At 38.9% G+C, this 11,866-nt stretch overlaps 1 protein-coding gene across 1 annotated transcript; it reads right to left on the minus strand.

The window, feature by feature from the left end:
- Window positions 1-1,351: 1,351 nt before the first annotated feature.
- Window positions 1,352-11,666, minus strand: LOC130915834 (zinc finger protein OZF-like). Its single transcript, XM_057835958.1, has 2 exons — window positions 11,275-11,666; window positions 1,352-5,529 (listed from the first exon to the last, which is right to left on the minus strand). Exons 1-2 carry the CDS (start codon window positions 11,278-11,280, stop codon window positions 4,168-4,170), a joined length of 1,368 nt encoding a protein of 455 aa, XP_057691941.1. The 5' UTR covers window positions 11,281-11,666; the 3' UTR covers window positions 1,352-4,167.
- Window positions 11,667-11,866: the final 200 nt, after the last annotated feature.

An 11,866-nucleotide genomic window follows, 5' to 3' on the forward strand; every position in this document is an offset into this window, starting at 1 on the left:
TAATGCAATATGCAATATACACTCACCGGCCACTTTATTAGGTACGCCTGTCCAACTGCTCGTTAACACTTAATTTCTAATCAGCCAATCACATGGTGGCAACTCAGTGCAATCAGGCATGTAGGCATGGTTTAAGACAATCTCCTGCAGTTCAAACCGAGCATCAGTATGGGGAAGAAAGGTGATTTGAGTGACTTTGAACGTGGCATGGTTGTTGGCTGGTCTGAGTATTTCAGAAACTGCTGATCTACTGGGATTTTCACACACAACCATCTCTAGGGTTTACAGAGAATGGTCCGAAAAAGAAAAAAATATCCAGTGAGCTGCAGTTCTGTGGGCGGAAATGCCTTGTTGATGCCAGAGGTCAGAGGAGAATGGCCAGACTGGTTCCAGCTGATAGAAAGGCAACAGTGACTCAAATAACCACCCGTTACAACCAAGGTAGGCAGTAGAGCATCTCTGAACGCACAGTACGTCGAACTTTGAGGCAGATGGGCTACAGGTAGCAGAAGAACACGCTGGGTGCCACTCCTTTCAGCTAAGAACAGGATACTGAGGCTACAATTTGCACAAGCTCATCGAAAATGGACAATAGAAGATTGGAAAACGTTGCCTGGTCTGATGAGTCTTGATTTCTGCTGCGACATTCGAATGGTAGGGTCAGAATTTGGCGTCAACAACATGAAACCATGGATCCATCCTGCCTTGTATCAACGGTTCAGGCTGGTGGTGGTGGTGCAATGGTGTGGGGAATATTTTCTTGGCACTCTTTGGGCCCCTTGGTACCAATTGAGCATCGTGGGAACGCCACAGCCTCCCTGAGTATTGTTGCTGACCATGTCCACCCCTTTATGACCTCAATGTACCCAACTTCTGATGGCTACTTTCAGGAGGATAATGCGCCATGTCATAAAGCTGGAATCATCTCAGACTGGTTTCTTGAACATGACAATGAGTTCACTGTACTCAAATGGCCTCCACAGTCACCAGATCTCAATCCAATAGAGCATCTTCGGGATGTGGTGGAACGGGAGATTCGCATCATGGATATGCAGCTGACAAATCTGCACCAACTGTGTGATGCCATCATGTCAATATGGACCAAATTCTCTGAGGAATGCTCCCAGCACCTTGTTGAATCTATGCCACGAAGAATTGAGGCAGTTCTGAAGGCAAAAGGGGGTCCAACCCGTTACTAGCATGGTGTACCTAATAAAGTGGCCGGTGAGTGTATATTATAATTGCTTATAGATTTCTTAAAATCATTATTGATTTTTATTTCTTAAATTCTAAGCAACAAATGAAAATACAAACAGAAATACACATTGGATATGTCCCCAAGTGACTAAAGTTGATTAATAAATCGAACACAGATTAAAAAATAGTTGATAGTAAGGCAGTTTAAAGTCAGCCAGTAATGAACAAAAATATTGACGTTAGAATAAAAAGGTCAAGTAATTCTATGTTTGCGAACCTGCTAAACATCGATCCCGCTGAAACACACCTGCTTTTATTCTCTGTATAACTACAGTACCAAAGAAAACAAGATTGATCATACTGTTTTTTTAAAATAATCCCTTCTTATAAATGATTTGATAAATACAATGTTACGTGGAATAATCTAATTGAAAATACAAATAGAAATACAAATAGGCTATGTCACCAAGTGACACTCCAGTCTACACCTGCTTTTATTGCCTAAAACGTGTCTTGGCCTGGATGGCGTAGAGATAGCTGAGAGAAGTGAGGACAACAATGTACACGCCTTTGCCGGGTTGGCGCGGCAGGAGATAGAATAGGAACAAACCCAGTCTTCAGACGTACTCGAGCCCGATAACAACACTCGAAGATATAGGTGGGGGTGGGGCATTTTTTTGGCCACCTGCCTTCCCTCAATCTCCATGTATGCATAAAAGAACATTTATATAAATTTATTCCCAAAACAACAAAAGTTAACATGTTTTGGTTTTGTTTGAACAACATATTTCATTATAGCATTTTCTCTTTTTTCATGCTTTTGATCAAACTTGCCTAAATGCAGGATCCTATATATTACACGTCTGTTTTTGCAGTAAAAGCCAGAATGAGTCCAAATTTCAGATTTATAAAAGGACTAATCCCAGGCGGAAAACACTCAGGCAAGGGAGTAGGTTTGCATAGGGACGGTAGGGACATAACACTACCAACGTTTCAGGATATGCAAAAAGTCCCCACCAACTTTTCAGCAACCTTATTTGCATTATACTGTATAATGACTTATGTTATATAGGTCATTTAGATTGTCTTCCCGTATGTTAAGACTTTACATTGACCCCTTTGTACTTGCTGAATGCGCCAGTCCATTTTTTTTCCTCAAATGCACGTTTGATTGGCTGATTACTTGAACACATACAATCACAGCCCTGACACAAAATATCACAAATAAAACAAGGTGCCTCCTCCGCCTCTTTCGAAGAGGAGGAATATTAAAGTTTTTTTTCCCGCTAACAGCAGCATCTGTAAGTAAAGTAAAAAGACAATGTCAATGTTGTGGAGGTGGTGAACACACCACCACTAATTTTGCAAATGCGGGTGGGGTTTAAGTGTAGTTTCGTTTGTTGTTTTGGCCTAGGCTTACGCTGAAGCCAGCTTCTTCTGCATTTTGTATATTTTGTTCGTTGCGAGTTCAAGTTGTGTGAGTAAATTTGTGTCCACTTTTAACTTGTGTGCGTGGCTCGTTTTATGTTACGCCCTTAGCGAGCCGTCCGTGGGACGTAACAGTGGGATTGTGGGATGCATGAGCGGGCATTCCACGCTTGCGTTAAATGCGTCAAATATTTTGTGATTAGTTCAAAAAAATTAATTACCGCCCGTTAAGGCGCTAAATTTGACATACTTTACGTCAGAAACTCGTTCGGTACGCCTCCGTTCTGAACCGAGCACCACGTACCAAAACGATTCAATAAAAATACATGCACCGTTACACCCTTAACAGAAAGACCTATAAAACAATTTTTTTCAATTAAAAAATATATATATATACTGTACAAATGGCGGAGAAACAGACAAGGCTGAAAAAGCGGTTTCTGCTCTCGCACCCCTCTTTAAAATAAACTGCTGTACTATAAGCCAAAAGAACTGTTGTGTTCAGTAGAACAATGTCTATATGCTGCCATAGCAGATTTGTGGCATATTAAGCCCCCAAACTATTTTTAATTTGTCCGTTTTACCCTGGAAACCCCCGTTTACAGACGTCGCGAAACCGCATTTGTTTCAACCCAGCCATAAAACGCAGGTGATTAATTATTCAAAATGTCTGTCAATTTTGGCTTCGAATCATTAATTGATGTCTAATATTTTGTAAAAAAAAAAAAAAAAAAAAAAAAAAACTTAAAAAAATTATTCTCGCATATTTTAACTTTTAAACAAATTACGTCACAATGAAAAAAAAATGGTGTCTGTAAAAACGTCACGGATATTTACCTCATAACTATCGCTTAATTGTATTTTTTTTTGTTACTGTCGCATTTTCTCGGCTATGTTAAATGATAATCGATCCAATCAAAAGAAAACTGAAAAAAAAAAAATTTTTAAGGGTAAATATATGAAAATCTCGACCACTCCTTGATGTCTGCGATTTCTGCATCGTGACCCTTGTTGTATTACTATATTTCACCCATAAAATCCCCCAAAAAATCCAGCTGTGGCCATTCACAGCTGTGTCTTGACACTCAGTGATACATGCTACTTGGAGTTTTGGGATCGAAAAGAGGTAAGTACGCGATAATATCTCATTAAAGTTATGGCGTCTGTAATTTTGCTCTGGCGTGCTCTCATCTCCAGATAGAGTTTTGCTGTTTAAAAATAGATTTTTTCAAAAATTTCTTCCTGTTCAAAATTTTTCTTCCCCCAGAAAATTGAGATTTTAAGCTTTCCATGATGTATCACACATGCATATCGGACAATTCTGAAATCTGGCCAAATTAGGGGTTTCAGAGCGGGACTTCAAGTCACCTGAGTGTTTTCCTCCACATATATTGGATAGAAAAAGAACAGCACCTGAAAAAACATTTCAACAACTTTTTAAAAAGAGGCTCAAGAGAAACCGAATAATGAAAAAAGCTTTTTCCACTAAAAATGCTTGGCAGGAATCAGAATATTTAGTCACATGCTACAATTCAAAGGTTTTTACCCCGTGTGGCCTGTTGCGTGCCTTACTAAAGTTCCTTTCTGAGCAAATCTTTTACCACAAAGTGAGCATGCAAAAGGTTTTTCTCCCGTGTGTATGCGCTTATGTCTTTCTAAATGACTTTGTCGAGAAAAACCTTTGCCACAAAGTGTGCAGGCGAAGGGCCTCTCTCCACTGTGTGTACGCTGATGATTATTTACATCAGTTTTCTGAAAAAATCCTTTATCGCAAATTGCGAAAGGCTTCTCTTCAGCGTGTCTGCGTATGTGTGTTACTAAATTTGTTTTCTGAGTGAATCTTTTACCACAAAGTGAGCAGGCAAAAGGCTTTTCTCCAGTGTGTGTATGCTGATGCCGTTCTAGATGAGGCTTCTGATGAAATCTTTTATCGCAAAGTGTGCAGGCGAAAGGCTTTTCTCCAGTGTGTGTACGCCTATGTCTAATTAAACTACCATTCAGAGAAAATCTTTTATCGCAAAGTGTGCAGGCAAAAGGCTTTTCTCCAGTGTGTGTATGCTTATGTCTTTCTAAAATACAATTCAGAGAAAATGTTTTTCCACAAAGTGTGCAGACGAAAGGCTTTTCTCCAGTGTGGCTACGCCTATGCTTTTCTAAATCACTTTTCTGATTAAATCTTTTATCGCAATTTGAGCAGGCCAAAGGCTTCTCTCCAGTGTGTTTGCTTGTGTGAATGTTTAAACCTCTTTTATCGACATATCTTTGACCACAAAGTGTGCAGGCGAAAGGCTTCTCTCCCGTGTGTTTTCTTGTGTGAACGTTTAAATTTGTCTTCGTGAAGTATTTTTTATCACAAAGTGTGCAGGCAAAAGGCTTCTCCCCGGTGTGTTTACGCATGTGTACTTTTAAACTGCGTTTCCAGGAAAATGTTTTATCACAGAGTGAGCAGGGAAAAGGTTTCCCAACCACGCATTCCTTGGCGTCTCTACTCAATGATGACTCGTTTAAAGATTTTGAAGCATTTTGGTCAGAGTCATCATCCTCCTCATCAGTATTAAAGTCAGAAGAATGTGACGTTATGTCGTCGCTGTCCGAAAGCGGTGCTGAGAGGCTGTCCGGTTGCGATCGTCCCTCTACTTTTGCTGTCACGTGCTGAAATGGACTGTCGGTCAAAAGGTTCGCTGCCCCGCTCTCTTCGCTTGGTCCTTCAACTTCTTCGCTCTTCACACTGACACCAATTGGAAACTTGTGGATTTCAACTTCCTGGTCTTCTTCTTTCATGTTGGGGGTCTCTGGCTCTGCCTCCTGTTTGATGTACGGCATCTCTGGCTCCTCTTCCTGTTTAACGTGGAGGGGATCCTGCTTCTCATGGTGAAGATCTTCTATAGTGACGTCTGCAGGACACTGGGTGGAAAAAGAAAAATCACGTCATTTGTTGATGTCGGCTATGTGGAGAAAAATACAGGTAGTCCCTGGGACTACCCGACGTACGTTATTTCGACTGTACGACAATTTAAAAAAAAATTATTATTATGATGTTGACTTTTGTTTAGTGATGCGTGTTTTTATTTTGGCGTAGGAAGTGCAGAGCAGGTAGTACTTCCGCACGCGAGACTTACACACGAAGAAGAACGTAGGCCTGTTGCAATCACAATTTGTAGTAGGCGATAGGAGTGGGAACCTCTTGGTATCTCACGATACGATACGATTTGCGATACAAAGCTCACGATAACGATGATCTGACGATATAGCAATTAGGGGTGTCAAACGATTAAAATATTTAATCGAGTTAATTACAGCTTAAAAATTAATTAATCGTAATTAATCGCAATTCAAACCATCTATAAATATGCCATATTTTTCTGTAAATTATTGTTGGAATGGAAAGATAAGACACAAGTTGGATATATACATTCAACATACGGTACATAAGTACTGTATTTCTTTATTATAACAATAAATCAACAAGATGGCATTACCATTATTAACATTCTGTTAAAGCGATCCATGGATAGAAAGACTTGTAGTTCTTAAAAGATAAATTGTAGTACAAGTTATAGAAAATTTGTATTAAAACCCCTCTTTATGTTTTCGTTTTAAAAAAATTTGTAAAATTTTCAATCACAAAAAATAAACTAGTAGCCCGCCATTGTTGATGTCAATAATTACTTACACAATGCTCATGGGTGCTGAAGCCTATAAAATCAGTTGCACCCAAGCGCCAGCAGAGGGCGGCAAAACTCTGAAAAACACAACAAATACACCTTTCTCTGTACTGTCATTTTAATCTGTTTGAGCGGGGCATTTGTGCGTTAATTGCGTCAAATATTTTAACGGGATTAATTTTAAAAATTAATTACCGCTCGTTAACGCGATAATTTTGACAGCCCTAATAGCAATACAACGATTTTTGATACATTGGTCAGGAAATCCTTCTAGGATATTATACAAAAAACGAATAAACAGAAAAACAAGCTTCTGCTGTGAATCGGAATGAGTTTATCACTAGTAGACGTCCAATCCTTTTGAACCGGGAGGGTGGCAGCGAATAAACGTTCGTTCATTCGCTGCCACCCTCCCAGTTCAAACGGATTGAACGTCTATGGCCGTCAGTAATTTTGGGCCATTTAAGGTCATTTACCTGTTGATTTTCAGTTACTTCCTGTTGATTTTGGGGTATTTTATGGGTCACTTGCTGTTTATTTTGCGTTACAGAACAGGAACTGACCTGGGAATCACCCAAATGAATAGGCACTGACTCAAACTCAACAGGAAATGACCTGTAAATGCCCCAAAAAGGAAAAGCAAGTGACCTGTAAATGCCCCGAAAATCGGACCGAATGACTGTGAATGCTCTGGTTTTGAATTAACGAATGTTCCCAGTCAAAATGGATTGGGCGTCAAGCACTCAATGGCAGCCTTTTTTTTATTTTATTTTATTGACACCTTTTTAAAACAAGATCTCGATTCTTGACAAGAGCATAACGATAACCTTTTGGGATACAAAGTATCACGATATATCACCATTTAGATATTTTGTCACACCCCTAGTTGGCGATATATTGTCTCATAAATTATTGCCGATATGTGATATTATTGTCAGACAATATTTTTTAACAATTCAACTATCAATGCAGTGACAATACATCCTCATAAATCACCCATTCAAATGTAATAAATTATTTTTATTAAATAAAACAAATTATATAAAAAATAATACATATATAAAAAAAAAAAACACAATGCATGAGTCATTTTAAATCTAGTTAAATACAGAATATGAAATAGGTGAGAAATCCTATGTCATTTTTGTTGTCTGCCAAGTAGAGCCCATTAAAAGTGTTGATCTGATCCAAAATGACTGTCATCATGTCCTGCAAAGTACGCATTTAACAAATTTGAAGCCAAATTATTATCTTTAATTACATCATATTATCATTGATAATCAGATTTTTCATAATGGGTTCCATTTTAAATCTATTCTCATTGTAGACTCTGAAGTGTGAGAGATTGCTCCCAGAAATCTGAACATGGCGTGCTTTTATTTTGAAATGTTGACCGTACAAAAAAAAAAAAAAAAAAAAAGTACATTAGCTAAGCCACTAACCGTAAGCTTTGCACACAGTAGAAAAAAAAAAGTGCACCTCGTGTTTCGTCAAGCATGTGGGGTCAGTCATACATTTTGTTTTGTCCGCATCGTTTGCAAATGCTGTAGTCCAGCGAGTTTTCATGTTAAAATTGTTACTTTTTCACCGCAATTTTGCATGGTAGAGAACACTGGCAATGTTTTATAACGGGCTAAAGTGGTTGGTACGTTGTCTTTTCTCCTTTATCATCAATGTAGCAATGCTAACGTTTTACATTGGTTAATATAGATGTGTTTTCTTATTTTGTATGTCTGAACTTTAATTCTACGGCATGCTGATGGGCAATAAACATCTGTGAAAGCTACTGGAGTCTAAAATGCAATTAACACGCACGTGTGCCGAGTATAGGCAGCACACTAATGACGGGATAAACAGTTCACTTGAGGTAATGACTCCATTCCGGTTTGTTTAGTACAAAAAACTTGTTCAAACGAATAATTCAACAAATCGTTCGCCCCCCTCATCCCTTTACCTCACCAAATGAATCGTTCTGTTAGTGAACGGGAACTGACATTGCCGAATGAATCACCAAAGACCGCTTAGTTATATTGAATTTGATCCCTCCTCATATAACACAGGCTTCTCATTGGCCGCTCGTCGTAGATTCAGAAGTGAGTGACAGATGCTATCAGGGGCGTCACTAGGTTTTAAGAACAGGGGGGCGACTTAGCCCCCAGAAGTTACACAGGATGTTTGTGAACGTAATTTATATATGTGTATATAAATATATGGCGGAAAACCTGTACGAGACTGAAAAATCAGTTTCTGCTCTTGCACTCCTTTAAAAGAAACTGCTGTATTTTAAGCCAAAAGAACTGTTGTGTTTGATAGAACAACATGTCTATATGCTGCCATAGCAGATTCATTGCGCATTAAGCCCCCGAACTATTTTTAAAATGCCCGTTTTGCTCTGAAAACCCCAGTTTACAGACGTCGCGCAACCGCTTGTTTTAACCCAGCCATAAAAAGGTAATTAATTATATTTATTATTCAAAATGTCTGTCATTTTTAGCTTAGAATCATTAATTGATCTCATATTTTGTTGAAAAAAAAAAGACTTTAAAAAATTATTCACTCGCATATTTTAAACTTTTAAACAAATGACGTCATAATGGAAAAAATGGCGTCTGTAAAAAAGTCATGGATATTTACCTCAAAACTATCGCTTAATTGTATTTTTTTTTTTTTTTTGCTACTGTCGCATTTTCTCTGATATGTTAAATGGTAAATAATCGATCCAAACAAAGAAAAATTGGAAAAAAAAACATTTAAAAGGGTAAATATATGAAAAAGAACATTTCGACCACTCCTTGATGTCTGCGATTTCTGCATGGCGACCCTTGTTATATTGCTATATTCCACCCATATAATCCCCAAAAAATCCAGCTGTGGCCATTCACAGCTATGTCTTGACACTCAGTGATACATGCTACATGGAGTTTTTGGATCGAAACAAGGTAAGTACGTGATAATATATCGTTAAAGTCATGGCGTCTGTAATTCTGCTTCGCGTGCTCTCACCTCCGGATAGGGCTTTGCTGTTTAATTTTTTTTTTTAAATGCCCTCCTGTTCACATTTTTTCTTCCCCTAGAAAATTGAAATTTTAAGCTTTTCAATGATGTATCACACATGCATATCGGACAATTTTGAAATTTGGCCAAATTGGGGGTCTCAGAGCGGAACTTCAAGTCACCTGAGTGTTTTCCGCCATATATATTTATTCATATAGGCTAATGCCATGACTTTCGCTCACAACACAGTAATTGTTTGTTCCCAAACATTTGAAAGTCACACAGATTACATTTTGGGCACATATGTAACAAATATGGCTGTAATTTCAAACTGCTCTGACTCCTACAGGTCAATAATGGTGGCGGAGTGATATTATGACTCTCCACTGATTATAATCATAGATGAATGAGCTCAGCTGAAAAACACAGCTGATGCTCCAGAAGGAAGTCACCCCAAAGATAGTGGTAAAAAGAGTGCACACTTAACTTTACTAGGACCTTCACAATGCATTTCAGACTAACTAGCTAGAAGCAGCTAAGTAGCAGCGTTATTTTATAGCTGGGATGTAACTTTAGACCAGGGGTGGGCAAACTATTACACAAAGGGCCGCAGTGGGTGCGGGTTTTTGTTGCAACCCATTAAGAGGACACCTTTTCACCAATCTGCTGTTTTACAAGTGCAATCAGTCGATTGCAGTCAGGTGCTTCTCATTTCTGCTGAAACCTCATTGGTTAAACTATCTGTGTTGGCTCAGTTGGAACAAAGACCAGGACCCACTGCGGCCCTCGAGGACCGGTTTGCCCACCCCTGCTTTAGACCGTAAAACAACAAGGTAAAATGTGCGCAGATTATCTGTAGTGTGTAAACCAGGTTTATCAAACACGGAGCATTTAGTTTATTATTTAGATGGGACTTTATGCTGTTAGCTGGGGGGTGGACCGAACTAATATTTACTACCAGCAGTGATGCTCGCTTGCTTGAAAAAACATGTTTTGTCCATCTTTCATCCATCTATTCACGCTCTCCTCTGGTGTGTGAGTAGCAGAGGTACACACACACACACACACACACACACACACACACACACACACACACACACACACACACACACAGCGCCGGTACGAACTGGTCACAGAGAAAACGCGGACCAGATTTTCAGTGATGTGTGCGTTCTTTATATGAACAAGTGGAATGGATTGGATAATGACGCACTGACGGGGGCTTACTCTATGAAGTGAGGGTAAACTGACAGAGTTATGATCGTATTTAGGTTAATAATGACAGGTTACAGTATCATACAGTATGATCATTGATTTAAACTAATATTCTGGCAACTTCATTGTGAATATATCAACATTTTTGTAATGTGTGTTTTCGTGAGAGAACTTCTGAGTCGCCTACCATTTTTCTATCGGATCAAAGTCATGGCTCACGCTTGAATTTTGATTTAGGACACTGTTAAACATTTTCCGATTTTGGGGTGGGGGGGGCGCACGGACTCTCTAGCACGATCTTGATCACATATACAATATTGCTGCTACCAGCCAACATGACACGCTTGGAGCAGCCTAACTCAAATAAAAAAAGATATATAATAAATTCGAAATGTGGAACGACCAACACATCGTATTTAAATCACGCTTTAACTTATTGCATGTCGTGACAGGCTTATTTCTGTTTGAAGTGGGAATGGAATGAATGACTGTTCATCCGCTACCACACCTTCCAGTTCAAACGGATTGGACGGCTACTCGTGATAAACTCATTTAAATTTAAAGCAGAAGGATATAAATAGCTTCTTTTTCTGTTCATTACTTGAAGAATATCCTAGAATGATTTCCTAACCGATATTTGTTGTATCGCCATATCGTGAGCCTCGTATCGCAAGTCAGCTATGGGATTTTTGGCTCACACTCGCAATCACTGATAACAGTCACATCAAAACAAGTCTGATATTGCATAAAAAGCATCATAATGTCGTAATCTTACACTCATTTTCTTTCGTTTTTCAGTTGTTCGTCGTGGCCTGGATTTCCTCTCCTCGTCATCATCCACGTCTCGATTCTTTGGGCTTCAGTCAGTTGTATTTTTTCGCTTCTTTAAGACAAGTCGAGAAGCGTCTTACACCATTAAATGCACTGTGATGTTCACCGAGCGTCTGGGCGAGCGAGTTTAGTTAATCAAAATTAAGTTAAGTAAGCCTGGGAAGCTTGGGAACATCAAGCCAACGACTTCCACTAAGCTTTAAGATGGGACGTTTTAGTCCACTAAATTCTTACTTGGGTACTCACTCGATGAGAATACTTTGAAAAAAAGCGTTTGGTTAGAAGAAGGGTACAGGAAAGAACTGCAAGAGTCTGGCGAGGGTACATGGATCTTGCGTCAAGTAAGCCGGAAGTAAAAACGTTCAGTCCCTGAAACTTCAGGTTAATACTTTGAAGCGTTTGGAAAACTAAACTTTAAATCACTGCTACTTACTCACAAAACTACTTTAAATCACTGGACTCCAATTAAAATAAATAAATAGATAAATATGACAGACATACAGCTTTTTTCGCTAGCCATGAGACCTACTTATTCC

This window comes from Corythoichthys intestinalis, chromosome 1, assembly GCF_030265065.1.
Source record: "Corythoichthys intestinalis isolate RoL2023-P3 chromosome 1, ASM3026506v1, whole genome shotgun sequence".
NCBI lineage: Eukaryota > Metazoa > Chordata > Actinopteri > Syngnathiformes > Syngnathidae > Corythoichthys > Corythoichthys intestinalis.